This window comes from Drosophila tropicalis, unplaced genomic scaffold (assembly GCF_018151085.1).
Source record: "Drosophila tropicalis isolate 14030-0801.00 unplaced genomic scaffold, ASM1815108v1 contig_593, whole genome shotgun sequence".
NCBI classification, from domain to species: domain Eukaryota; kingdom Metazoa; phylum Arthropoda; class Insecta; order Diptera; family Drosophilidae; genus Drosophila; species Drosophila tropicalis.
This window is the reverse complement of record NW_027173070.1, coordinates 10652007-10678636: the sequence shown is the minus strand read 5'-3', so window position 1 is coordinate 10678636 and position 26630 is coordinate 10652007. Positions and strand designations below refer to the sequence as shown.

The window sequence follows — 26630 nt, the reverse complement described above, 5'->3', positions numbered from 1 at the left end:
ATATCTAAACTCATCAACTAATGTTCACTATTAACAACGGTACTCTGCAAATGTCCGTTAATTTAAAATGAATTATTTTAAAATAAACTTTAATTAATATGCAATGCCATCCCTCTTAAACTACGCATATGGAGAGCTTTTGGGACCAAACAAATAAAAACAACGCTAATCAAACCAATCAGTCGAGCTTTTCCAGTGGAAGAAGCAACAAGTCTTTTGATCCCCCATCATGTCAGGCAAGTGAAAATGGAATCTTATCGTAAAACAGGTCCACTTATTATCTCTCAACAGGTGTTGTCGCTATAGAAACATCATCCTCCAGCCCCTTCGAGCTCAACTCGAAGAGCCTGATTGGCGTGGGCGTTGGCGTGGCTGCTGTATGCGGGGCCAGTTATTTGCTCTACCGTCACCTGAAACGGGATGTAATGCCTGTGAAATGGCGTCGTGTGGGCAGCTTGCAACCAATCAACATATTTCCAGTGAAATCATGTGGCCCCCTTGAACGTGATCCGCAGCTTGTCTATGACTGTGACACGCTTGGCATCTCTCTGAATGGCCTAAGAGATCGAAATCTTATGTTGATCAACGAACGTAATGAAATGATAACAGCCAGAGGTTATCCACATATGGTGAAAATACAGCCAAAGCTCTTGGAGGATGGTTCGTTGGTGTTCAATTTTCAGGGCTTGCCCGAAATAGAATTGAATTTAAAAAACTTGGAGCCTTCGGGAAATGATGTGCACACAGCCGTTTGGGGAGTTCCTGTTGATGCTATGCCATGTGGAGAACGCTTCGACAAATGGTTCTCTCAGGCTATTTTGAAAAAGGATACGGGAGTAAGACTCGTCCATTATCCTTATCCCAAACCAGTGAGACAAACTGTCGAACGTTTGAGGCACATGCCATTCTTAAGAAAAGAGGATTCTGTGGGTGATAAATCGACAATATCTTTATAGCACATTGTAATTTACGAAATCTAATTATTATTTTAGGGCACTTTCCAAGACGCAACAAGCTATATGATCATGAATCTGGCCTCTGTGGCTGATCTAAATACTCGCCTCAAGCGACCCGTCGAATCCCAACAATTCCGTGCCACTTTCGAGCTGAAAATGGATGTAGATAAAGCCTATGCCGAGGATAATTGGCAATGGGTCCGGATCGGTGATGAAGCAGTCTTCCGTGTCGTTGCTCCTTGCACCCGGTGCATTTTGCCCAACATTAATGTTCATACCGCTGAGCGGGATGTCGATGGTGAACCTCTAAAGACCCTAAGAAGGTAGGCAGCAAACAAAATTTTGGCAGGGGGAAGTACAAATGATTTTAATTCTTATCTCTCGAAATTTTCCTCTTGCAGTTATCGTCTTTTCAATTACTCTTCGCCGGCTTTGGGTGTTCATTTGGGTCTACGTGTGCCAGGCAAGGTTAAGGCCAATGACATTATCTATGTTGAGGACAAGTGAATTTTTATTTCGTTTTATACAAATATTATATCTTTATTTTCACATTGAACAGAGATTATTGACAAATATAAAATCAATTTCATTTCTTTCTATACAGATATATAAATTTTTTCGGGTAATGCGCTTAAGTGTAAAATAATTATGGGTATAATATAACAAATACATAAAGAATACCATTCAACGACTCCTTATTTTAAGCATCCTTGCCATGCTAGACCGCCACAGGCCATGCTCACAATAACATAGATAATAAAGGCTATAACCAGACCAACAACCACATAAACACGAATTTTTTTTCCAGAACATTTGACGGGCCAAATTTCGTGAGGCTTTGCGGAATGCCACAGACTGTAAAATGAACAAAATAAAAGTATTATCTATGCAAAGACGGTGTACAATTTAAAGTTCTTATTTATTTAAAAAATTCTAAACTCAGGTTTTTAAAGCTATGACATTGACAGTTTTAAGTCAGGTCTTTTAAATGACGTTCAGGTAAAGATATATTTTCAAACAGCGTCTTGAATTTACAAAACTGCTATTCTATTTGTTAGCAATTTAATGTAAAAAAGAACTAGTCTGTCATCCAAAAGTTCATTGTCCTATATGCAATAATGCAAATGTTTACTTAATAGGTGTCAAGGTTTAGAAATATATAAAAAAATATTCTAATAATTTAACTCAATTTTTAATGACTTTCAGGTACTGTTCATCGTTATTCAATTGACCCAAAAATGTTGGAACTACATAACTTCCAAACCTGGTAAAAAATCATATTTCTGAAGTTTTTAGTTACGAAATCTTCTAAACTAAGTATACTTTTTGCTCTAGGTTTTGTAGGGCTACGTAATTCTTTCGAAAAGATCTACAAAATTTTCTTTAAATTCTTAACATTTTTCTTGCATCTTAGTGCTTTACTTTCGGTTTGGCTCAAAAAATCAGTTTAAAGTCAAGGTAATTTTCCGGCACTTACATTATTGCTCAAGTTTTCAGTCTTATTGACCAACAGTTCCAATTTTTCACCTCGATCGCGTAGACTGTCTGTAACAAGAGAGTTCAGTCATTAAACAAATTCGTGGTATGAGCCTGTACACTGGATTATACCAATATTCTTAACCATAATATCCTTTAATTCATCGATTTGACCATGAACTCTCGATATTTTATCCACCTCAGTGGATTGACTATAATAGACCATTTTCTCTGCCAGAACCTTAGAGAATTCTGTGTTCATGGCGTATGAAATTGCTGTGGCCACCTGAAGTCCATAGGTTTGGATGAATGTTTGTTTAATATCCGACAGGAATAGAAAACTTCGCGTTTTATCGAATAGCTAAAAACACAAAAGTCAAGACATTTGAGTGGGAAAGATGACGGGAGCTATGGGGGGCTACTCACATTATCGGTGATACACATATAAATGAGTTTATTCTCGCAGATATAATGTATCAAATAATCGCCATGATTGTAGATCATCTTGTGGTTATGATTACCAATTTTAGCTATAACTTGTTCAGTTACTTCAGCAAAATTGCCAACGCAATCGGCAAACTTGGCCAACACCGTTGTGCCCCTCGAAATGACGCTATATAATATCGGCATTATGTTGGCTCTCAATCTTTGCTGATGTATGTATGTGTACGTCGTCTTTGGTGTAGGTGTGAGCGATTGGATACTAGGTCTCTAAACTCGAGGGTTTTATTTCTGTTACTTGTGGCTTTATCAGCAAAAAAAAAGAAAATTTTCCTAGATCTACGTATGAGTCACCACTTGAACCCGGGGCTGGGGCTCCAGATGCAGATTCTGGAATGTATGAGCGTACACAGATTCGATATTGCAGCTGAATGAAATTGCAAAGGGAAAGAAGAAGAAAAGTCTTTGTTAATCAGCTTATAACAGGGAATCTCATTTAGTTGCAAGTTTTAAGTTATTGCATACATTTTATACTAAATTTTTACGTACTTACTTGTGAAAAAAAACAATAACTGGACTAGTTTTAATATGTTTTAAATGTAAATCGGTCTATTTTGTTTTTATTTTTAAGTTTAGTTGACGTTTTAAATTATTTGTTCATTTTGTTTAATTCTTTTAGTACTACTTCGTATTATTAAACTATTACCAAGATTTTATTGGCATTGGTGCTGTTTTGTTTTTAGAGATGCAGTTAAACGCCGAATTTCCACTTACTTTTGTTTGTTAATTTATTTATTTATTTTTCTTTATCAAAGCTAATGCAGTTGCAGCATCTAGCGTTGCCAGAAACTAAAATTACATCGACTAGATTGTTTTCCATCAAAGGTCGCTAGGTGGCGTTTTCCAGCCAAATTCCGCTAAATTGTGTGATTTCAAATTCAAAGCCAAATGGTTTAACAATAAAATTAATTAAATTTAATAAATGCTAGATATTTGGCTAGGAATACTTTAGCTCGTCAGCCATCAGAGTTTGGTTTTTCGTCGCCCATTTTTTTAATTTTCTATAGAGCATTTCACGAAATCGTCACTGAAGTTTTACAAATGTACATATTCGTGTATGCATACATATGTATGTATATATGTATGTGCACAATATATATAGAACCGGTTGATAGGCATAACACGCAGTATTCAAAAGATCATTCGAAGCATCACATCTGAGATAGAATTTGGTGAATCCCACGTATTAGACAATACGAGCTAATTGCCTTGACAGGTATGTATATTTAATTAAAATAGTGATTCAAAATAATCATATATTTGCACAGATTCATCATTTTTGTTTAATATAAAAATAATTAAAAAGGAAATGTTGTTAGTGTCAATAAATTTGCATATATTTTCGAAACCATAGTCCGATTACTATCAAATAATTAGACAATAGTGACCCCAAATATAGGTCAAATTTTTTATTTATTCGAAAAGCCTATATATTTGTTTGCAGATAATCCGAAAACATTTCAAATATTTCGTCGTAATATTTACATATGTTGTGAAAGTTTTTTATTTCAAGCCAATAAAAGATTTGGTAAGTTTGGAAATGAAACTGTCTAGATTCTTTTTTATTCAAAGACAACTCTAATTTCAAAAAAGAAAATAAATGATAAGGAATAGAGACGGCTAACAATCAAATCCATTGCGAATTGCCAAATACAAACAGTGGGTGGGGCCAAACATTGGAAACATTTTGCCTGTTATTATTGTTTAGAAAACTATGTATGTACATATATGTACAGTAGAATCCGTTTATAACACACAAGGAAGACGATCTGAGCAAAAGAAGAAAACCCTTTTTGTTTTTTTGCCATTTGACAAATTGAAACCAATGGGATGTTTTTTCTTTTTTATAAAAAGTCGTACAAGTCTTGTGCAAAATATAAAAATATTAATTTCTATATGTTGTAGTTAGTGTCCTGTTTGTCATCTAATATGAACATGCAAAAGGTTTCTCACAAATCGTGGAACTATTGTCAATAGTAATATATTCATCCACTTCTTCCTTAGAGCAGATTTCAATAAATAAGCTACATTTTTACCAGCTTCATATGATGCTTATATTTTATTGACAATATATAGCGGAAAACAATAGCTGGTTCAATTGTGAAAATCATCGTGGTTATAATCGGGTTTTCTCTTAAAGCGGAAACGTATTAAGCGGAGACGGAGACAAGTAATCAAACGAACAGTATAAGCAGAGTCATTATAATCCGATTCCACTGTATGTTTGTACATATATAAATATTTGCATTTAGATATGTATGTATTTAGTTTAATGTAAGTGATATTATGAACCAGGTCACGTAGGCAGATTTGAAATTATGAGTCACTTCATAAATGAATGTGTATTTGTCCTGCAAACATTATATACCACAAATATATGACCAAAACTAATTAAAGTTTTCGTTTTTTTTTTTTAAAGCTTCATCGGCTAAAGAGTTGCGAGTTTCATAAATTCTGCATACTTTAAATTTTTATGGATCTGGCAACCCTAACAAAATCGCGAATAATGGCAATTCCTGGTGAACCAGAAGACGGACAGTTAAAAATTGTGGGAGAAAGAAGAAAATGTGATTTTCGAAAAATGATTGGCGATTACACCGGTAAATATAGTCAAATTTGGTATGATTTGATATTTATATTTATGCCAATTGCAACATTTTCAGACACTGTCGTCCGCATTGTAATTACAATTTCACTTGCCGATCTACTGCAGCGCATTTTCTTATCTGCCTATGAATATATATGGAATCCCAGATTTTATTTACCAGAAGAACGCTTTTGGACCATTTTGCGGCGTACTCACGGCTACAGCAATAAGCATGTTTTCTTAATGCTAGCCTTCGGATGTCTGGGTCTAGTGCGTTTTGGCGTTACTGGTAATCTGAAACCCATTCTCCCTTCAGCCATGTATCTGGCCTGCATGCCGCTGTATTGGCTATTTAATGATCTTGGACAAAGCACCTTGACTTATGCTAATTGGCTAAGAGATACCCATGGTTTGGACTATGCCTCTGGAATGGCATCAAGTTATTTCCATGGCTATTTAAATCTAGCTTTGCCCGATCGCAGCGATGATGGACTGAAACATAGAATGAGACGATATGAGGTATGTTGAATTGAATTAAACTTCATTTGGTTTTGAAGACTTACACTAGATCCCTTGTTTAGGACTCTCACAATGTGACATTTGGTGTTGATCGACTGATAGTACTCATACCCGATGAAATGTGGGTGGGGGGCAGAATCAATAGTGATTTGCTAGAACCAGCTGAGCCCTTGGAGACAATCAATATTAATCGAGCAGGTGTAAGAGGTCGACCCTATAAAATTGCAGTTTATAGACTAAACAGAAAGATCAATGGGACAAATTATTATTTTGCTTTGGAAGGAGCAACACCAATGTTGTCTTTCTTTGAGTCGATCCAATCGAATCTATCAGCTACATGGTATATGCGTGAATTGAAACGTGAAATTTGGCTTAAGTTTGTAGCCCACTTGAAAAGTCTACTAACAACCTGGCCAGAGACTCGTGGAAAGGTGGAACTTCTAATGTACAATTGTAAGTACAGTCACCTTTTGTGCTTCATTTTTATTAATTTCTTTTCAAATCATTCACAGCTTTGGATGAAAATGGTCATGCCATTGATGTGGGTGAACTTGTCATTGCACAAATGAAAAAGTGGAATAAGACTAAGAAACTGCAGTAAATGAACGTCCAAATTTTATGAAACTTGTGTGCCATTTTATAAATTCTTTTATGTATGCATGTACATATATTGTCAACATATTTATTCATCTAGCTGTTAAGAAATCCAAAGGTGCCTTGTGCGAAGCATTCGCAAAATTTCTTATTTCCTAACAAAAAAAAAAAGTTATAACAAAAGTTATATCGCTATAAAAACTTAATTCAATGTATAATCGAAAAGATGCATGTTTCTTGGATATATGTATTTTGTATTGTAATTAGCAAACTTCTGTGAGAAAACCTTAAGTTAAATTCAATGTCTTTACGAATCGATGAATTTTTGTTTGTTTGTTTGTACAACAAAATTTTTTGGTATTTGTATTTGAATACCTAAGACTAGGCATATAAACCGGGTTAAATCGGTGCCTCATGAGCAGTGGCTTCCAATTCTTCTAGCTTGGCTTGAGCCATGGCCAACATGCGACATTTCCATTTATCATAGTCTTCTGTTTCGGGTTGTGACTTCTTAGCGGTTTGTGTTTTTAGTATGTTATCCTGTTGGCTCTGTTTTAGTTTATCTTCTAAATCATTGGCACTGTTTCCTATATCCTTGACTTCCTTGTAGTGTTTGGTAATCATGCGTTCCCATTGCAATTCCAATTGTTGCCATTGTGTGGGACGCAGATTACTAAATGGCATAAGTTTGGTCTTGGAAACTTTATGTTTCATTAGGCGGCAGGCATGGAATACTGCTATAGCCGCATATTGAGGATGATCCGTATCAATTTCCGAATTCTCAGATGCAACTACGGCTTTGAAGAGGGTCATTAGTTCACCGGCCTTGCGTGATACCTCGTTGAGATTTAGTTGAACACAAATATCATTGACACTGACTAATTTATTGAGATCTAAAAGTTTTTCCAATGTCCGCTTGGTGTTTTGGTAGTGACTCTTACGCAGACCCGACAATTTCAAGGCCTGCTCCTTATCGAATCCTATGGCCAGAAGGCAAGATGCCAAGTCGGCACATATGACTATTTTCCCGTATTCGTTAATTTGCAATGGGACATTTGAGGATCGCAGCTCAAGCAGACGCACTAGCTCCGTGGTCTTTCTGAAAAATATTGAATACGTAGGATTTGCCTTACTGCTGTTTGAACATATTACTTACTCCAAGACATTTGGCTCGTCCCTAAGCCCCATTTTTGTGATTTGTTGTTCAATTAAGGTGGTCATCGTGATATGTAACTCCTAAATACAATCAACAAAAGTTTTGGCGCGAATCAAGTATCAGGGATGAGACTTTGACAAAAATTCTTTTCATGACTATCGATATCGGATATCGATATAAATCGAAAATAATTATTTTCAATTTCCGTTTTTTTTTTTTTAATTCCTCAAAATATCCTCGGGATCCAATCGGCAGACGAGGAGAGCCCTATCACTTTAATCCAAGTTGTGGATTAGTGTGATGATAATTAGAAATACAATAAAGGCATTGTCGATTTCATTAGGCAAAATGTATATAATTAAATTTAGGTATATTTGCGGCCCAGAATTAGATTCAATACCAAAACAAAATTATTGTGGTCCCTCATTGTCGCTGCCATCATCATCATCCTTTGCACTTTCTCCAGCGTTGGTAGCCCACAAAGTATATATTGGGTGATTAATGCAGTGAGTTCCTTGCGTTTCCTCCGCCACCAGGCCCATTTCAAATCGGAAGTTCTTATCCTTGAGCTCATCGTGTACACGGTAAATACTGAAAGAAAAACCTCTCAAATAACAAGCGAAACTATTTACGGAAGGGATATGATTTGAACCTACATTTCGCCGGCTCTCTTAATCAATGTCTCTGTGTCCATTTCGGCGAATTTGAATTTTTCCATTTCTGTCTTGGCCTGCTGCTTTGCCTTGCCACTGGCACAAGCATAATAGCCAAACGACGAACCGGAAGGCTCAATCTTATACAGCTGCGGTCCATCTGTTTCGTCCCACGAGGCCAAAAGTACAGAAATACCAAACGGACGCACTGCACTATATAGTGTGTATGCATGTATATAACCGGAAACCCGATCACACAAATGCTTCAAGGGAATGGGCTTCTCGAACTGCTGACGAAAATTGGCCGCTTCTTGGCGAGCAATGTCAGCAATGTAGTTGGCATCGGCCATCAGTCCGGCAACAGCCATGCCAATGTTCCTTTCAATTGTGAAAATGCGTCCGCCGGCATCCGGTTCGTGTAAATTGCTGGTGATGATCTTCTCAACGGCCAGGACAACACCGTTCTTGCCTCGCAAGCCGATCACTGTGCCCCATTTTTCCACAGCCTTCGAAGCATAGTCAATTTGAAACACTCGTCCGTCCGGCGAGAATTGTGAAGCGGACAAATCGTACTTTTAAAAAAGGAATTCTTTATTAAATAGCCCACCATTAATTATATATTTCACTTACACCTGTGCCAATTGTACTCATTCTGATATATCAATTTGTAAGCGAAATATGTATGCAAAACGAACTTATTATTTTCGACGATGATTTGACGGCTTTTGCTTGAACTAGGTATGTGAAATTGACGATAGGTTATTTATCGAAAATACCAAACATATCACTTCTCATTTTGAGTTAGCATAAAATCATTGCGAGTTAACACTTGCTCCTTTTGAGTTAACAGGATGTACCACGCGATCTCTGGACGAACAAGTTTCAGAATTATAAATAATCCTTAGAATAAAGTCCGAAATGGCCATGTTGGCCAATCTATGTGAGAAAAGGTTGGTAAATAATAAAAGTTAATATATAAATCATTAATATACTTTGTTATTTAGCTATGCGGCCGAGGCGCGGTATGTAAATTTTTATGCTGGCGGCGACATAGCCTGGAGTTCAGATGGTCAACTTTTATATTGCTTAAATGGAGGCGTGGTCAATCAGGTGGATGTGGAAACCTCACAAATATTGGAAAGTTTTGGCATCAATTCGGGCCAGAATGATCAGAAGCCGACATCGTTGAATGACATCGAAGAGGAGGAGGACACAATCTATTGCTTTGCTGTATCCCATGACCATTTGGTAACTGCCCATCGTAGTGGCTTGCTCCGTCTGTGGCAGATTAGTCCCAAGAAAATGGTGAAATTGTGGAAATCCCAACACAAAGGTCCGGTGGTCAAACTGGAGTTCAGTCCTTGTGGCAAAATAATCTGCTCCAGCGGTGGAGCCGATGCCACTCTGCGGCTTTGGGATCACACAAATAACAGTTGCTTATGCGCTTTGAAGGATTATCCAGGACCTGCCATGTTATTGAGATTTCATCCGAATGTCTTGAGGCGAGAGATTTATGCTATTGGATCGGATAATACGATTTATGGATGGAATTTCGAGACTAAGAAACTGATACACAAAATGCGTGGTCATTTATCTCAAGTCACGGGATTGACATTCCGAAGTGGCCAACAGGATTGCAATGACTTGGTTACCGTGAGCAGAGATAAGGTTATAATTGCCTGGCAACTGATGGCGGAAGATGAGCAATTGGAAGCCAAGCAAATGAAGGTATTGCCCCTATATGATGAACTGGAGGGTGTTGTCTATGTCAAAGAAGGCACCAAGTTGCTTGTGGCCAGTGGCTCGGGTAAACTTCAGGAAATCGATCGCACGAGCTGGAAGATTAAGGAAGTTTTAACTCAAACAGATTTTCAAATCAATCATCTTTTATATTGCACGAAGTTAAATCAATTGGCTTTGGTTACCACCGAGCAAAATATATTGTTCTATGATCCTGACAGCATGGAACCCATCAAACATTTGGTGGGTCACAATGATGAAATTCTCGACATGTGCTTCTTGGGTGATAATGATCGTTATTTGGCCGTAGCCACCAATAGCAAGCACTTCAAGCTCTACGATACGGAGCGTCAAATGAACTGTAAACTAATTGTGGGCCACACGGATACCGTAATGTCCTTGGCTTCGTCTCATAATCTGCTTGTGTCGGTGGGCAAAGATTATAGCATTCGGTTGTGGAAACTTCAGCATGAGCATGAATGCTCCTTGGAGGAGGTAATGAAGCAAACAAATTGTCATACCTCGACCATTGGTTGTGTGGCCATGACACATAATGGAGCTACAGGATTTGCCACTGTCTGTCAAGATGGCTCTATGAAAGTCTGGCAACTGCTTAGGGATAAGAAGGATGTGAAATCTTATAGCTTTCAATTGCTGTACGCTGCCTTGGCTCACGATAAGGAAGTGAATTCAGTGTCCTATGCATTGAATAATAAAATTTTGGCCACAGCTTCACAGGATAAGACTGCAAAATTATGGTCAGCCGATAAGAATTCTGTAATGGGTGTCCTACGGGGTCATTCTCGAGGCGTTTGGAGTGTACGTTTCTCTCCGGTTGATCAAATTGTCTTGACATCATCGGCGGATTGCTCTCTCAGATTGTGGTCGATTAGTAATTTTGCTTGCCTCAAGCGTTTCGATCAGGAATGTTCCATACTGAGAGCTGAGTTCCTGGATCACGGTAAATTTATTATATCGGCCGCTTCTGATGGTCTTTTGAAACTGTGGAACATCAAGACAAATGCCTCTATACAATCTCTGGACGAGCACAGCGATCGTGTGTGGTCCTTGGCTGTCTCAGAGAGAAGTAATCGATTTTTTTTTTACCGGCGGAGCTGATTCCAAACTGATACGTTTCAGCGATGTAACACAAATCACCAGAAATGAAGCCCTAGATGAACGTCAATCCATATTAGAGCAAGAGCAAACACTTTTATCCTTGCTTCATGCCCAAAAGAACTTAAAAAAAGCCTTTGTCTTGGCTTTAACTTTGGATAAACCCAAAGCTTCTTATGACATCATTAAGAACTTTGTCCGTGAACGGAACGAGACGGACATGGTGGAATTGGTGGATCAACTAAATGTGGATCAACGTGTGGCCCTGCTTAAACACGTCAAGGCATGGAGCACTAATTCCCGGCACTCTCAGGTGGCCCAATTAATTCTGAAACATTTGCTGGGCGATGCTTTAATGGATTCCAAATTCCGTTTCTACGATAATGCCAATATGGTTGAAGTTCTTACACCCTACGTCCAAAGGCATTTCAAGAGGATAACAGAAATGAAAAAGGAATTGGCATTCCTTGAGTTTATAGTGAAATGTATGTAGATTTTAAGAATTTCTATCTGTTAAACAAATGTAAAAAAAACTACAAAAGAAAATCTTTCTTTGAAAGATCTTACAAAAACGATATGATTAGTTGGAAATTCTTTTATCAAACTCTTATCAATTAGAAAGAACCCTTGGTAAACGTTAATAGATAAAAATTTAAAGTCTTATTGTTAGTTTAATTCATCGACTTCGGGCTGGTAAACAGCATTTTTAAAATGTAACTGAACTTCGGAAAAGTCTGCTCTAATGGGACATCGTTAGATTCAATTCAAAGAGTCTGGTTTTTTCCATCCTTGATTAAAAAAACAAATTTTCATCTAACAAAAAAGAAGTACAGATAACTTGTTTTTCAATAAATAATAACAATAGGTTCACTTTTTTTTGTGTTTGTAATTATATATTATATAGTATTTAACATTTATTTCAAAATAGATATTATTCAACATTTAAAACCACTTAGGCAATATTCGCTACACAGAATCTGGTTCAGACGAAAGGGGGGGTAATTAAATTTGGCATACAAAAAATCGACAATACAAATTTGTAGGTTTTTGTGCGCGAGCTGACTAAAACACGTACTATAAATACATACATATGTATATATGTAGGTATATGTACATACATATATGTGTATATAGAACTATACATATGAAAATTTTCTTTTCGTTTTTTGTTTAAAGATTTCCAAAGATATTTGATACATATTTTTAAAGATTTACAAAAACGAGGATGTTCGGTTCTAGGACTATCACGACTTTGACATTTCACTTAAAGTAATCCATTTTGTGTTTTTTTTTTTTATTATTTTTTTTTTTTTTTGTAGATGGATATGATGGGGTTAGGGAAGGGGGCAGGGCAGCATGGGCTCTTGTTCTCAATTCTTTCACTCTGGATATTTGGTGAGAAGAGAAAGAATTTACTCGATAATCATAATGAGATCATCACCCTCCAATTTCATGCCATTGTTGATTTCCAATTTCTTGACCACGCCAGCCTGTGGGGCCTGGACAACCATTTCCATTTTCATGGCCGAGAGAACAACCAAGGGTTGACCCTTCTCCACTTTGTCGCCAACATTGACACGAATATCAATAACTGTTCCCGGCATGGGGGCACCAACTTCGCTCTTGACTGACTTGTTGGCCTTGGGATGCACATGGATTTCCTAGGAAAGGAAAAGAGATTAAATATTTTAGTCAGGGATTAAGATTAAATCGATCTGAGCTTACCTTTACTGCCTCCTTGTCCAGAATGTGAACGGTACGCAATTGTCCGTTCATTTCAAAGAAGACTTCCCGATCGCCATTGGGTTTCAGATCAGCTGCCATGGCCATGGCCTTCAAGCTGAGTGTCTTGCCCTTCTCCAGGGAGACTTCGAACTCTTCTCCCACTTTGGGTCCAGTAAGGAAGATGCGTGTATCCAATTTATCGACTGGTCCGAACTTCTCACGGAAATGTAAATAATCATTGGTCACCTGAGGGTACAAGGCAGCGGACATAACATCACGATCACTGATATTGGCATGAGATTCCTTCAGATCCTCCTTTAGCTTGGCAAAGTCCAATGGCTCAAGCTCCTCACCGGGACGTCCTTCAATGCGTGGCATGTCCTTGAGTACACGGGAGCGCAGAGGTTCTGGGAAACCGCCATGTGGAATACCAATTGATCCCTGCAAATACTCGACCACCGATTTGGGGAATGACAACTCCTCGGCCTTCTCCAGAACCTGATCGGCAGTCAAATTATTCTGCACCATAAATTGGGCAAGATCACCAACCACCTTGGACGAAGGTGTCACCTTGATAATGTCGCCAAGAAGTAAATTGGCCTCCCTATATGCCTTCTTGACATCCTCGAAGAAATCGCCGAGACCCAAAGAAAAGGCCTGGAACTGCAAATTCGTGTACTGACCGCCGGGAATCTCATTCAGATAGACATCAGCATTGCCCGAACGCATTGTGGTGGTGCACTCGAAGGGAGCGTATAGCGTACGAGTTTGCTCCCAGAAAGCCGAGTATTCCGAAACATCACGCAAATCCAAATTGGTATCCAGTGGAGTACCCTGCAGAGAAGCAACCACGGCACCCATGCTGGGTTGTGAGGTCATGCCGCTCATAGAATCGACGGCAACATCGACTATATCGGCACCAGCCTGAGCACAAGCCAGCATGGAGGCCACGCCTGCTCCCGAAGTGTCATGGGTATGGATATGAATTGGAACATCGGGATGCTTATCACGAATGGCAGTGATCAAAAGTCTAGCGGCTTCGGGTTTCAACAAACCAGCCATATCCTTAATACAAAGCACATGAGTTCCAGCCTTGACCAGCTCATCGGCCAGATTGGTATAGTATTTCAAATCGTATTTGGTCCTCTTGGGATCGCTGACATCGCCCGTATAGGAAATGGCTGCCTCAACAACACCACCGGCTTTGCCCGCTGCTTCCATGCCCAAAATCAAATTGGGCAAATAGTTCAAAGAGTCGAAAACTCGGAAAATATCCATGCCAGTTTGCACCTAAAAAGGACACGATCTCTTCAGTCATCCCTCAATGAATGTTTTCTTTGTAGACTTACCGCCAATTCGCAGAACTTGTAGACCACATTATCCGGATAACTGGTATAGCCCACGGCATTGGCACCACGCAAAAGCATCTGGAACGGAATATTCGGTATACGCTTTCGCATTTCCTCCAAACGTTCCCATGGGCATTCGTGCAGGAAACGCAATGCAACATCAAAAGTGGCACCTCCCCAATTCTCCAACGAGTACAAATTGTTAAACTTGTGCGCCACATACGGAGAGATCTTCAACAGATCATGGGAACGCACACGGGTGGCCAACAACGATTGATGGGCATCACGGAAAGTTGTGTCCATCAGCATCAAATTCTTGCGGCCACGCACTTCCTTGGCAAAAGCCTCCGGACCCTGACGTACGATAATATCACGCAAGCCCTGTGGAGGTTCCGTCACTACAGAAAGACCATAACATTAGTTAAAGTAAAGTAAATTAGACACTAACCCCACAAAAGTCAAGGATACTTAAAAACGCTACATAATTTTTAATTTTTTTTTAGTGTACAATAAACAAATTTTACAAAATACTTTATTGAAACCCCCAAAAAGTCAAAACTATGGAACAAAACAGAAGATCCTAAGAAAATACAAAGCCAATTGTAAATAGAAAAACAAAAACAAACAATTTTCACATCTAAAAAAAGTAATTAAAATTCTTAATAAATACATACAACAATTAAAAGGCTGGATTATTTTTTAAATGAACGCACATTGAACATTAACTTAAATTTTAAGCCCATTATGTGAGATTGATGATGGGGAGCAAATGATTTTAAAGGGACAATTTTTGATAAATAATGTTTGGTTTTGTTAAGAGAGTGAAATGGCAGAAGCCGTTTTCATATTAACTTAGCGTAGGTAAGATTAGACCTTGGAGGAATCATAACTTCCGATTGAAAGTGAAGTTGAAATGTTAATTCCTATCATTGCCATAGAGTAGAAGTTCCCTAAAGTATGCTATGATTAAGGTTTTTGAGCTGATGGAGTACAATTATTGGAGCTTGAAGAATAAAAACTTATTTAAAAAATTTTTGAAGAAATGATAACAATTTGTAACAAATCAAATGTTATAAGTCTTAAGATTAAAAATTCCTTTAAACTTTGACTGCTAAGTAACCCATTTAAGGACAACAAAGTAACTTTTTAGTTAGTCAACTCTCTGTTGAGATAAGTATACATAGATCATTGTATTATATAAACTTTTTAGAGAGAGTTCTAAATCAATGCCAGATTAGATCATATATCAGAATTATCAATTACTAAACATTGCGTTTAAAGGACTCTCTTAACTTTGCCGAGTTTTAAATGGTTTTAATTAATACATTTCGGAATCGGAATATAAATTACTTTAATTATCAAAAAAAAAAAAAAAAAAATGAAGAGCAAAGTATTTCGAAAAATTCATTCATTCATTTCATGACAATTCAATTTTTGACAATCTTCATAAAATATCATAACTTTTTTCAAAAATCGTTTCGAAACTAATTTTTTCCAATTACCAAGTGTTTAATGGCATTTTAGAATATGATGAATTGATTTAATTTGATCAACAAATGACTTTGTTTAAACGCTTCAAAATTGGCCAAAATAAAGTGTGAAAGAATTTGGGAAAACCATTATCTTTTCAAATTTATAAATCGAATAGTTTCTGACTTTATTAAGCACTTTTCTGTATGCGTTTAAGATGAGTAATCCCTGTTAGAACACCCTTAACCGATATGATGCATGATGAATATATACGTATATATATTGTTTGGTGAATTGTGTGGTAAAAATTAAAAAAGGATAAAGCAACGAAAACATACCTTTGGCCTCACCACGTTCTTCACGTTCTAATGCTTCCCGGGACAAGTCTTCATTTGTTTGTGGATATTTAAAACGTTTTTGGTAAGTTTTTGTTTTTTTTTGAGTTTTTGAGTTTTTTGCATTTTGACAACGTGCGAATCATGAGAACGTATCGGGCAAATCGTTTGAAATGAACGTGTGGAGATTTTTTTTGTTGGTGCATAGCATTTTTTTTTTTTTTTTTGTTGTGGATTAATAACAAATGTGAACAGAAAATAAATTAAAGGTAAAAAACATCAAAATAGAAAATAGATTAAAGCATTGGCAAAAATTTTGGTGCTAAAAGTTTATCAAAAGAGCGCATCTGGAACGTATCACAAAAGCATGCTTCTTCAATTTCAATCGCAAACTCTGAGATTAGTTTGTGGCCAACGATTAGTTTAGATGGCAAAACGAAACTAAGAGTTGGATCTCGGATTGAAGATATACCCCGAAAATGTCAAAGGCAAGCAAGCAAGGGAAATATATGGGAGCACATGCCATTCAATACTTTCTAAACTGAAGTTAAAGAGTTTTTGGCAGAACTTACCCAATGGAATTGTTGGCACATGAGGATTAACTTCAGCTGGCTTCAAACCGGTTGCCAATGGAGTTTGTGGTCCATTGACCAGAACTTCACCCAAATAGTTGAGCAATTTCTGGGCACGATTCTGTGTGGGACGGAATTTAAAGAGCTGTGGATGTTCATCGATGAAATAGGTGTCCAGAACGCCATGCAAAAACTTTTGATTCTCCAGCACATTGAGTAGGAAGGGAATATTGGTTTTAACACCACGAATACGGAATTCACGCAGAGCACGGTTCATCTTGGAGGCGGAACTCTGCAGATCACTGGCATGTGAGATGACCTTGACCAACAGGGAATCGTAGTAGGGTGAAATAATGGCTCCCGCATAGGCTGAGGCACTGTCTAGACGAATACCCATACCCTCACCGGAACGGAAGACCTCCAGACGTCCTGTGTTGGGTTGGAAATCATTGGCAGGATCCTCAGTGGTCACACGGCACTGAATGGCATAGCCACGCGGTTGAATTTTGTCCTGAGTGTAACCCAATTCGGGCAAAGTCATGCCCTCGGCAATGCGAATTTGTGATTGGACCAAATCAATGCCAGTAATCTCTTCAGTCACTGTATGCTCCACCTGGAGACGGGCATTCACTTCGATAAAGTAAAAGTTGCCGGATTCATCGGCCAAGAATTCCACAGTTCCGGCATTTTCGTAGCCCACATGACGGGCCAAACGAACAGCCGCTTCGGTCATCTTGTCGCGAATTTCGGCGGGCAAACGTGGAGCAGGAGCAATCTCCACGACCTTCTGATGACGACGTTGCACCGAGCAATCACGTTCATACAGATGCACCACATTGCCGGCCTTGTCTCCCAACAATTGCACCTCAATGTGCCGGGGACGTTCAATGAATTTCTCAATAAACATGGCTCCATTGCCAAAGGCAGCCTTTGCCTCAGAGCTGGCACGCTGGAAACTCTCTTCGACTTCCTCCATTTTGCGTACCACACGCATGCCACGTCCACCACCGCCATAGGCAGCTTTGAAAATCACTGGTAGTCCATGTTTCTTGCAGAAGTCAAGTGCCTCCTCTTTGGTGGTCACTGGGCCGTCGGTACCCGGCACAATGGGCACTCCTGCCTCAATGGCAGCGACACGAGCGGCCACCTTATCACCCATATTTTGTACCACCTTCGGTGAGGGGCCAATGAAACGAAGACCAGCATCGATCACAGCCTGGGCAAAATCACTGCGCTCGGAGAGAAAACCATAACCAGGATGCACAGCATCCACATCATTCTCTTTGCACACACGTATGATCTCTGGAATGTTCAAATAGGCCTCCACCGGTGGCAAACCCTTGCCCACCATATACGATTCATCGGCCTTCTGGCGATGCATATGCATTTTGTCCTGTTCCGAGTAGACGGCCACCGATTTGATGCCCAATTCGGTACAGGCACGGAATACACGTATAGCAATCTCACCACGATTGGCCACCAACACCGAACGTATTGGCTTATATTCCACCTACAATCATAAACATTTCTCTTAAAGATGAAGTTTAAGTTTAATCCATGTTACACACTCACCTGACTGGAGTAGCCATTCTTATTGATGAAATAGAGTCTCACGCGCGGTTGGGCATGGCGCAAAGTTTTGAAAGCTCTCTGGGCCACCGGTATGAACATGGTGTGCCTCTACTTTTTAACTGTCAAGAAATATGAAACAAAACAAAAAACGAAATAATTAAATATATTGACGATCCACCAACAAGCTCTCCAACTATCTTGAAGCTTGATTTCCAAATGCCTTAAGGTTATCGACTTTGCTTTCACAAAATAAAAACAAAAACCTATACTAGATTCCGGGGAGGTCATGATCGTAATGAGACTAGAACATAAGCGTTACGAAATCGCATTTACAGTGGTTCCGAATACAGCGAAAGTGTTTCAATTCTAATCAATGAAGACCAAAGTCCATCAAAAAAGCAATTTCATGACGTTTTAAGAAAACAAGACGAAAATCAAGGTAATTAACTTTCTTTTAAATTTTGACTTGATCAAAAGCTTCGGTTTAAAAATTCTAACAGAAATTTTTAAATATTATTCAAACTACTTCTCTCAGACACTTTGTTACAAAATTAAACTCAAATTAATAATACAAAAAGTATTTTCAGTCACGTGATAGATATTGCAAACAAGTTAATTAGTTTAGCTAGTTAGTTACAGCATACAATAGCTGTTCGCGCAATGTCGCTTCATTTTGAAACGTTTCAATCAAAAACTATTAAAGCCATTATCTCTCTCTCTCCCTCTCTCTCCGTTTAAGTATTGTACAGTAAGCATTGATAATAATAATAGTATAGACAAATATTTATAGACACAAATATTAAGTGCTACTTTATTTAGTTATTGTTGTTGTTTGTCTTTAATCAATACTCTTCCGAAAAAAACGCGAAATGTTGCAAACAAAAAATTTAAAAAAATAATTTTTGTAATTTTATTCGAATGGAAAACTCATTGTTAATTTGATATAAGTAACTTTGAGAATAAAAAAAGGCAAAGATTTTAATTCTAATGGTTAGGGTATTCAAATTTTGGTCATGACCATAAATGAAATGACTTTTTGCCAAGTTTTCTGCTTTTTGTTAGCCATTAAATTCCATTTTAATGAAATGTTGTTATTTCATGTTATTTGTTCATCAGACATTATGTGTTTTGTAGACACAATTAGTCGGCGTAAAGAAATATATATAGCTAAACCAATAAAACCATATATCATATCTGATGTAAATATCTGAGAATACGAGCTAAGAATGGTACTAAAATTTGGACTTAGACTTAAGTTATTTGAGTTTGTTCAAGTTGCATCATTATCGGACTTGAAACTTTTCAAAAACAATCTTTTCTCGAATCAAAATGATCAACTTCTTGGAAGAAGCCTGAGAAACCCCAAATAAACCACGTTAATATCTAATTTGATGCCTTAAAAAGAATCGAAGATATCCTTAAACTTTAATTGAAGTTAGATTTGGTTGTATTGACTTTTACTTAAAAGTTTTCTCGATAAAATTCTTTAAATATAGATTTTCCTCAAATTCTTTCAGTATTTCGTATGATATCCCATCGTAGGATGATGGGATTCTTCTATATGGCATTGGAAAAAAATATTAGAGAAGCCAAGATAATGGTTCTTGAGAAGTATAGAAGAGGTTCCCAATGAGCTAAGAAAAATTATCCAGAAAAGCTCTTTAGAAGTTATGAAACCAGTTTTTGAGAACCGAAGAAAACAGATACCCAAATGAGAAGTTAATTAGCTAACAAATAATGAGCAGGTACTCTGTAGAAAACCAACACTCAAACTAGTTGGGAATTATAACTGCAGGCATGAAGCGAAAAGAGAATAGAATATCTTAGAACTTCAAAGTTAATTTTAACAACGAAAAAGTTATTTATAAAGTCGATTAAAACCTAAAAACTATTAACAAAAGAATACATTTAATTTTTTAAAAAAGTTTTAAAGAGTATCCAATTGTTTATAATTTAGAAACAAATGTCCAAGACAAGTGTATATACTGTATATATTTTATTTGCTCATTATCATTATCGATTCAAATGACTTTTGTTGTCTAACTCGGCAGACAAGAGTGACAAAGACTGGAACTGGGTACAAAGTGCGGTTTTTAAAAATTTGCATTTTAAAGATACTTTTTGCAAGTAGCTCTCTGTCTGTCTCTCTCTCGAATAGTCTCCCTGTCAGTCTCTATCTGTCTCTTTGATCGGGGGCTCGTCTGGAAACCAGTTGAATTTTGTTTTTTTGGGTTATAATATATGGTCTAAGGCAAATGTGATCTGGTTTGAATTGGTCATGTGATGCGCCATAACCAAAATGGACTTGGAATAAACCATAATTGTTTTAGCTTTTGGAGTCCTCTCATATGGTTCAACGATAAGGTTCAATGTTCTACTCTATTTTTGGCCAACTCATTGGATGTTGTTTTACCTGTTTGTTTTTTGTGTTTTTCGTATGTTTACTAATCGTAATTAAAAAGGTGTTTTTTTTTTTTGTTGGTGGCACGTGAAAATTGTTAGTGGAGTCCAACCAAGCAAACAACTGCACTTGAGAATCATTCGATTGCAGTATATATAGAACATAGTCATACTCATATATATACATATATATGTATGAGTTGGATAGGTCTGGTTAGTCAGTGGAGAGAGAGAGTGGCTTAACTTACAATCTAGAACAAATGTTGACACTTGTATTGGTTGTTTATATTTATATGAGTGGAGCTATAGACCTGACAGGTGTAGATAATGAGCAGATAAGCTGCAATAGTTTTATTAACACATTCGCGGGAGAATCACTCTCGGTGGGGGTGATGCACTGAAATAAATCTGAACACATTTACACATAAAATTATCCATTTATGTCACACTGGCCCTATAAACAATAACTAATTCAATTAACGTATATATCTATATGTGTTTTTGTATTAACATTCATTAAATTAATGTTAATTATTGTGAAATCAAAACATGATTATCTTATTAACAATGGCAAAAATATAAAAATAAAGAAATTGATTTAAACCAGTTTTTGATATATTTTTATTAAAAATCCTTCAATGGAATTACAGATTAACTGTAGGATTTCTATACACTTTCAAAGTAATTACTTTTACTTTTTGAGTTGACAAATTGTTATCCATAATATATGTAAGGTCCTATGGTCACTTTGTAGATCATATATAAATTGGTAAATATGAGAAATTTTCTTCATTTCCTTCCACTCTTACAAATAGAATGCAAAAATTTCTATATCCAAGATTGATTTCACCCTTTAATTTCACAAGTTTCTCTTTACAAAATCTTCATCTAAATCCTTTTTGATTTTGAGCCTTTATTTGAATTCGAGTCGTTAAAGAAATGATCATTATATATCTTAATATTTTTGTCAAGATTCAAGTATCTAACTATACTCATTGGAAAAATAATGTTTGTCTTTCAGTTTTTTATAGACTTATGTATTCCTTTACTGATCGGAAATATATATAACTAGCAAGGGATTAGCACAAAGTATAAACTTATTAGAAAAAATAATAATAAGTTAAAATATAAAGATGAAAAGAGAGAGGTACAAATAGATAATGATATATCATGTGTATAACTATGTATGTATATAAATATATATAAATAATAAAGTGAGTGAATGTAATCTCTTTACATTGTTTTCAGTTTGATAGTTGATAGTCTTTCACCTTAGGATAAGTTCTGACATAATATCAAATATAGTCAACTAAGAGGGAATTTAATTGTAAACATAATAATACTTTTAGATCTCAAATTTTACATTTAAAAAACATATTTTAAGCGTATAACTTGTTCGGTTTATTCAAAATTTTTACCCTTCTATATTTCATACATATTTTTATTCAAGATAAGCACTCAATGTCACCTCTACGAGACGGGAAAAGCCACTCAAGGGACAAACATACATATATGACTTTTTGTTTTATTTACTGTCTGTCTATTCAAAATTGTTGTAAATTTAATAAAATGTAATAAAAATAACTATTGAAATAATTTATAATCAATAAAAATGAATTTGAAAGATAATAATTGTATTACATAAAGACAGAAAATTTATTAAGAAATTTCAATATCTAAGAAAGATAAGTTCGCCGGAAAAAGCGGAAATTATAATTGCTTATCATTTAAATTAAAGAAGGGATATGATGATAAAGGCAAAAGGCGTATTAAAGTATTGAAACGTGCAAACACAATTTTAAGACCAGGATTTTGAGTGGTTCTCAGTGTGTACATATATCTCGATTCTGGTATTTTAATTCTCATTAGCACACGATTCGTGTATGCATTTATGACCAAGAAAAACAACAATCATAATAATGACAATTTGTTAGCGTTTTGTGAAAAATAAAACGCAATAACATACAAACAAAAAATCAGCTTGAAATCTGAAGATTACTCATCGAATGTAAGATACTCTTCTATGTCTCGGAAAACATTTGTTTTATGTCGTTTATAGACTTTTTTTAAAAAGTGTCCCAATGTCCCATTGCAATGGTTACCCATTTGATAGTCTTAGCCTCAAGTTTTTACACATAAAACTAAATTTTTGAAACACATTTATAAATTTTATATTAACTTGTTTTTTAACTTAGGCCATTTATGAGTCAGAACCCTCCTAGACTATGTACTTTCCTGGATCCGTCACTGTTCTAACTTCTTTTATAGTCTAAATTCAATTTGTTTAATTTCAATTTATTTGTTTTTTCCTATCTTCATTTCCAAAAATCATTTATGTATTATTATCCATATTATTTTCAAATCTCCTTTTCTAACTTTTTTGTGTAATTTTTTTTTTTTTTTATATTTTTGTCTCCGTTTGTTTTTGTTAAAAAATATAATTTCTTATATTTTTCGAAACTTTTTTCTAAAATCTTTTGATTCTTTTCAAGTTTAAACAGTTTGCCCTCATAGCCAGGTTAATTGGTGTTAGGCTGAAGACTAAAGATAAAATGTCCATTATATTGCATTATTTTAAATTCGTAATCCTCTTGTAAAATTAAATAAATAATTACATGAGCAACTCTAAAATGCTGTGGGTCACACCTATTAATCTGGACATGAATGTACACTTCAGATACTTTCCAGCTTATTGTCTAATATTTGTTCTAATTCTTTTCAGAATCTGTTTTTCCTTTGCACACTTTTTCTTTATTTTATTCAATACTTTAAAATTTTCTTGGTTCAATTTCGTTTGCTATTTCCTTGTTAAACTTAATTTTTAATTTATATAAAATTGTATTTTTTCACACTTTTCACAATTCTTGTTTATTTTCTTTACCAAATTATTTAAAAAGTAGTTTTCTAAATTTATTTTAGCTTCTTTTATAACTTAATTCCCCTAAGTCGTAGGTTTTATTATTTCTTAAATACTTTTGTTTGAATTTCTGTTCACTCACTTTATTATTTATATATATACATACATACATATGTAGTTATACATAGTTATACATATATCAGAATTTGTAATCTCTTTACATTGTTTTCTGTTTGCTTAATAGTTGCTCTTTCACCTTAGGATAAGCTCTGACATAAATCTGCGTACATTTCAAACATTTTTTTTGTTTTCTCCTCTTTCGATTAGAAAAGCAAACTAAAAATGTGTTTGCTTTCATTTTTCAAATTGTTTGCTTTTATATCAATTATCCTGTTGATTGTGGTTAAATGCTAAACAAGGTGTGTTGCCCTAGGACACACCCAAGTACAACTTACGTTACCTCTCCCCTCCACGCCCAGCTCTCTCAAGTGCTAGTCCTTGCCCTCTGCGAGTCCTTTTGAAAAACAATTACATGATTTGTGTGTTTGCCCTGCCGCAATAAGTTAGATTACATAATGGAACGGAACAATATACACATAGATTGATAATAAACTACAATAATGGAATTATTCTCTGTAGTCCCCTCGTCACTTTCAAGTGTTTCACGTCATAGAGCAAAAAAAAGTGTGTGCCACAATGATCTTGAACGCTTAAGGTCAAAGCATTGATTTTTCACAAAAAAAAAAAAAAAAACACTAGAAAAAAGAAAGCAAAGCAAATTTAGACGACAAATAACAAAAAAACTGTGCAAAGTTAAAGCTTCGATTCCCCCTTGATCAGTCTTATCAGTCATTCGAACGATTTGGACATTTCGACATTGACTGTACTCTCCATATTAGAGAGACTTGTCTGGGGTCCACTTAGAACTTTGACTAGTTTTTTTTTTTTTAGAAAGAGTTTCAGTTTTATTTAGTTTTTTTTTTTTTTTTGCTGCTTCTTTTCACACATTGCACACGCGATACGAAATTTAAATAAATAATATTGTTGGAAATGTGGAAATATAGATATTTATTTATACATATGTATGTGTGTGCACACATTTTGTTGTAGGTTTTTGTTGTTGTTGTTTTCCATTTTGTCAAACACGTTTCATCAGTGGGCAGAAACCATAAGAAGGTCATAAATATTGGGCAGACAGGCAAGGAGAAAAAAACAACAACAACAACAACAACAAACAAAACACGCAAGACAGCAACAACTGCTAGAGCAAAAGGGGGATGACTAGAAGAGAGAAAGAGAGGGAGCGGAAGAGAGAGAGTAGCGTAGGAGGGTAGTGTTAGGGAGGGACTCCGTTAAAATAGAATAAAATAAAATGTTTAATTAGGCAACATATGTAAATTACAATTACCCGAGGGAGACTGAGCAAGAGAGAGAGAGTGGGTCAGACAGAATCGAGAGAAGAACAAAATAGAAATTATGCAATTTAAATTTGTATATTTTTGTTTTTTAATGGCGACATTTGGGCTAGTGACCCTTCACACACACACACACGCACACACATGAACTCCCTTACCTTAACTGTAAATGAAGAAATGCAAAAAAAAGAGAGTAAATCAGCGCCCGGCGCTAACCTTTACTTTATCCTTGCTAAAACTTATTAATTAATAGATTTTCCTTCTTTTTTTTTTTTTTTTTTGCTACGAGTACAGTTTGTGTTTTAGCCGAAAAAGAACCAACAAATTTCGCCGTCTATATGTATGTATATTTGGTGCGGTGTTTTTTTCGAACTATCTCACATACACGTTCCACGTAACTGCAATGAAAATCAGTTTTTTAATGGTTTTCCTTCCTGGGAACTTGGCCGTACCGTTCACACCAAAGCTACACGTCCAACTGAAAAAAAACTTGAACACATTTTGCCAAAGTCTCGCAGCTTCGGGGAGCGCTGTTTTCTCTCGCTATCGACGCTTCTCTCTAGGTCTTTCCATATGTGATGGGAGAGACCCATATCTAACTCAGTGGTTGAGCTCCTTCTAACCGGTAATGTTTAACAACAACAACAATAGCAAATCTGTACTTTGTCCTAGCGCCAAAATAGCCGGCTGTTAGGCAGAGAGACAGCGAGAGAGAGAGAGAGACGACGATGAGAAGTAGAGAGAAAACGAGAACAAGCAAGCAAAGAGCTCCCACGCTGATGAGAGCAACAACAGCTGTTAGCGGGCCCCCCAATTGGGATGGTAACAAAAAGGGCAACAACACATTTTATTATATTGTTTTTTTTTTCAGATAAACTAAATCGCTGGAATAGAATATATATAATATATACAAGACATTAATTTTTAAATATATGGAAATTCTGTATACCCTAGAAAGTATGCAACGATTATACAACAAACTATAATTAGGTGCTAATTCAAATCTAACTTAATTTAGTTAAAGCAAAAGAGGTCGAATTAAATTGAATTTGGTCTTAGGGCTAATCGAAATAAGCACAAAATTTTATATTATGCATATAACTTAATGTTTGAATATTCCGAATAAATCAGTTAAAATATGTAGAACATTGAAAAAACTATAAAAAATTGTTTGAAAATTCAAAACAAAGTTATCACAAAATTTGAGTTAATGATTATTTTTTTAAATTTAAGTGTTTGTTCAGAATTGTAGACAATTTTTAAAATTTACGAGTATTTTTGATTGGGCTTGTACCTGATCAATGGATCATTGGAGCTTTGCTGTGTTTAAAACTAGATAAATTCCGAATTTGGACCATATAATTTGATAATACAAGCTTATCATGATTAAATTAGTATGTTTTACTAGTTTTTTTATCCTTCAATGACTTCGATATTTATTCCCTTAGATATTTCAAACCATCCTATTTTTCTTTGTAGAATAAGCTTGTGTGAATGGAAACTTTTTAGAAGTGATTGATGCTGTCGGTGTTAGTCCATTGAATTCTAGCCACGACGCGTGTGTCTGATTGTTGCCGCAGCCGTCATTGACAGAAAGAGAAACCGAGAGCAAAAGAGTGGAACAGAGCTCTCTCTGA

The 26630-nt window shown here is 36.1% G+C and overlaps 7 protein-coding genes across 9 annotated transcripts; 3 read left to right on the top strand and 4 right to left on the bottom strand.

Annotated features, from left to right (window-relative positions):
- The first annotated feature begins 148 nt into the window (after positions 1–148).
- Positions 149–1555, top strand: Marc (Mitochondrial amidoxime reducing component). Its single transcript, XM_068289639.1, has 4 exons — positions 149–236; positions 292–926; positions 993–1279; positions 1358–1555. The coding sequence occupies exons 1-4, from the start codon at positions 230–232 to the stop codon at positions 1461–1463; spliced, it is 1035 nt and encodes a 344-aa protein (XP_068145740.1). The 5' UTR covers positions 149–229; the 3' UTR covers positions 1464–1555.
- Positions 1456–3641, bottom strand: Vamp7 (Vesicle-associated membrane protein 7). The gene is given in 6 exon segments (XM_068289643.1): positions 1456–1759; positions 1761–1811; positions 2434–2501; positions 2565–2793; positions 2859–3300; positions 3427–3641. Coding segments are annotated over 5 exon segments (660 nt in total). The 5' UTR covers positions 3063–3300; positions 3427–3641; the 3' UTR covers positions 1456–1651.
- Positions 3642–4065: 424 nt separating this feature from the next.
- Sting (sting) lies at positions 4066–6951 on the top strand. 2 transcript variants are annotated; one of them, XM_068291047.1, is made up of 5 exons: positions 4066–4149; positions 5353–5533; positions 5597–6039; positions 6102–6492; positions 6552–6951. In XM_068291047.1, exons 2-5 carry the CDS (start codon positions 5407–5409, stop codon positions 6638–6640), a joined length of 1050 nt encoding a protein of 349 aa, XP_068147148.1. In that variant the 5' UTR covers positions 4066–4149; positions 5353–5406; the 3' UTR covers positions 6641–6951. The 2 variants fall into 2 exon arrangements, with proteins under 2 accessions (XP_068147148.1, XP_068147149.1); XM_068291048.1 differs by lacking the exon at positions 4066–4149 and adding an exon at positions 4445–4461.
- Positions 6861–7942, bottom strand: Orc6 (Origin recognition complex subunit 6). Its single transcript, XM_068291051.1, has 2 exons — positions 7790–7942; positions 6861–7732 (listed from the first exon to the last, which is right to left on the bottom strand). Exons 1-2 carry the CDS (start codon positions 7852–7854, stop codon positions 7033–7035), a joined length of 765 nt encoding a protein of 254 aa, XP_068147152.1. The 5' UTR covers positions 7855–7942; the 3' UTR covers positions 6861–7032.
- Positions 7943–8123: 181 nt separating this feature from the next.
- On the bottom strand, positions 8124–9214 carry Prosalpha7 (proteasome alpha7 subunit). Its single transcript, XM_068291050.1, has 3 exons — positions 9073–9214; positions 8446–9014; positions 8124–8380 (listed from the first exon to the last, which is right to left on the bottom strand). Exons 1-3 carry the CDS (start codon positions 9091–9093, stop codon positions 8200–8202), a joined length of 771 nt encoding a protein of 256 aa, XP_068147151.1. The 5' UTR covers positions 9094–9214; the 3' UTR covers positions 8124–8199.
- A 49-nt stretch (positions 9215–9263) lies between these two features.
- Positions 9264–11873, top strand: LOC137577553 (transducin beta-like protein 3). The gene is given in 3 exon segments (XM_068291046.1): positions 9264–9392; positions 9447–11277; positions 11279–11873. Coding segments are annotated over 3 exon segments (2376 nt in total). The 5' UTR covers positions 9264–9360; the 3' UTR covers positions 11792–11873.
- Positions 11874–12175: 302 nt separating this feature from the next.
- PCB (Pyruvate carboxylase) lies at positions 12176–25478 on the bottom strand. Of its 2 annotated transcripts, XM_068291044.1 has the most exons (7): positions 25152–25478; positions 18322–18440; positions 16750–18259; positions 16181–16228; positions 14373–14770; positions 13024–14313; positions 12176–12959 (listed from the first exon to the last, which is right to left on the bottom strand). In XM_068291044.1, the coding sequence occupies exons 2-7, from the start codon at positions 18418–18420 to the stop codon at positions 12711–12713; spliced, it is 3594 nt and encodes a 1197-aa protein (XP_068147145.1). In that variant the 5' UTR covers positions 18421–18440; positions 25152–25478; the 3' UTR covers positions 12176–12710. The 2 variants fall into 2 exon arrangements, with proteins under 2 accessions (XP_068147145.1, XP_068147146.1); XM_068291045.1 differs by lacking the exon at positions 16181–16228.
- Positions 25479–26630: the final 1152 nt, after the last annotated feature.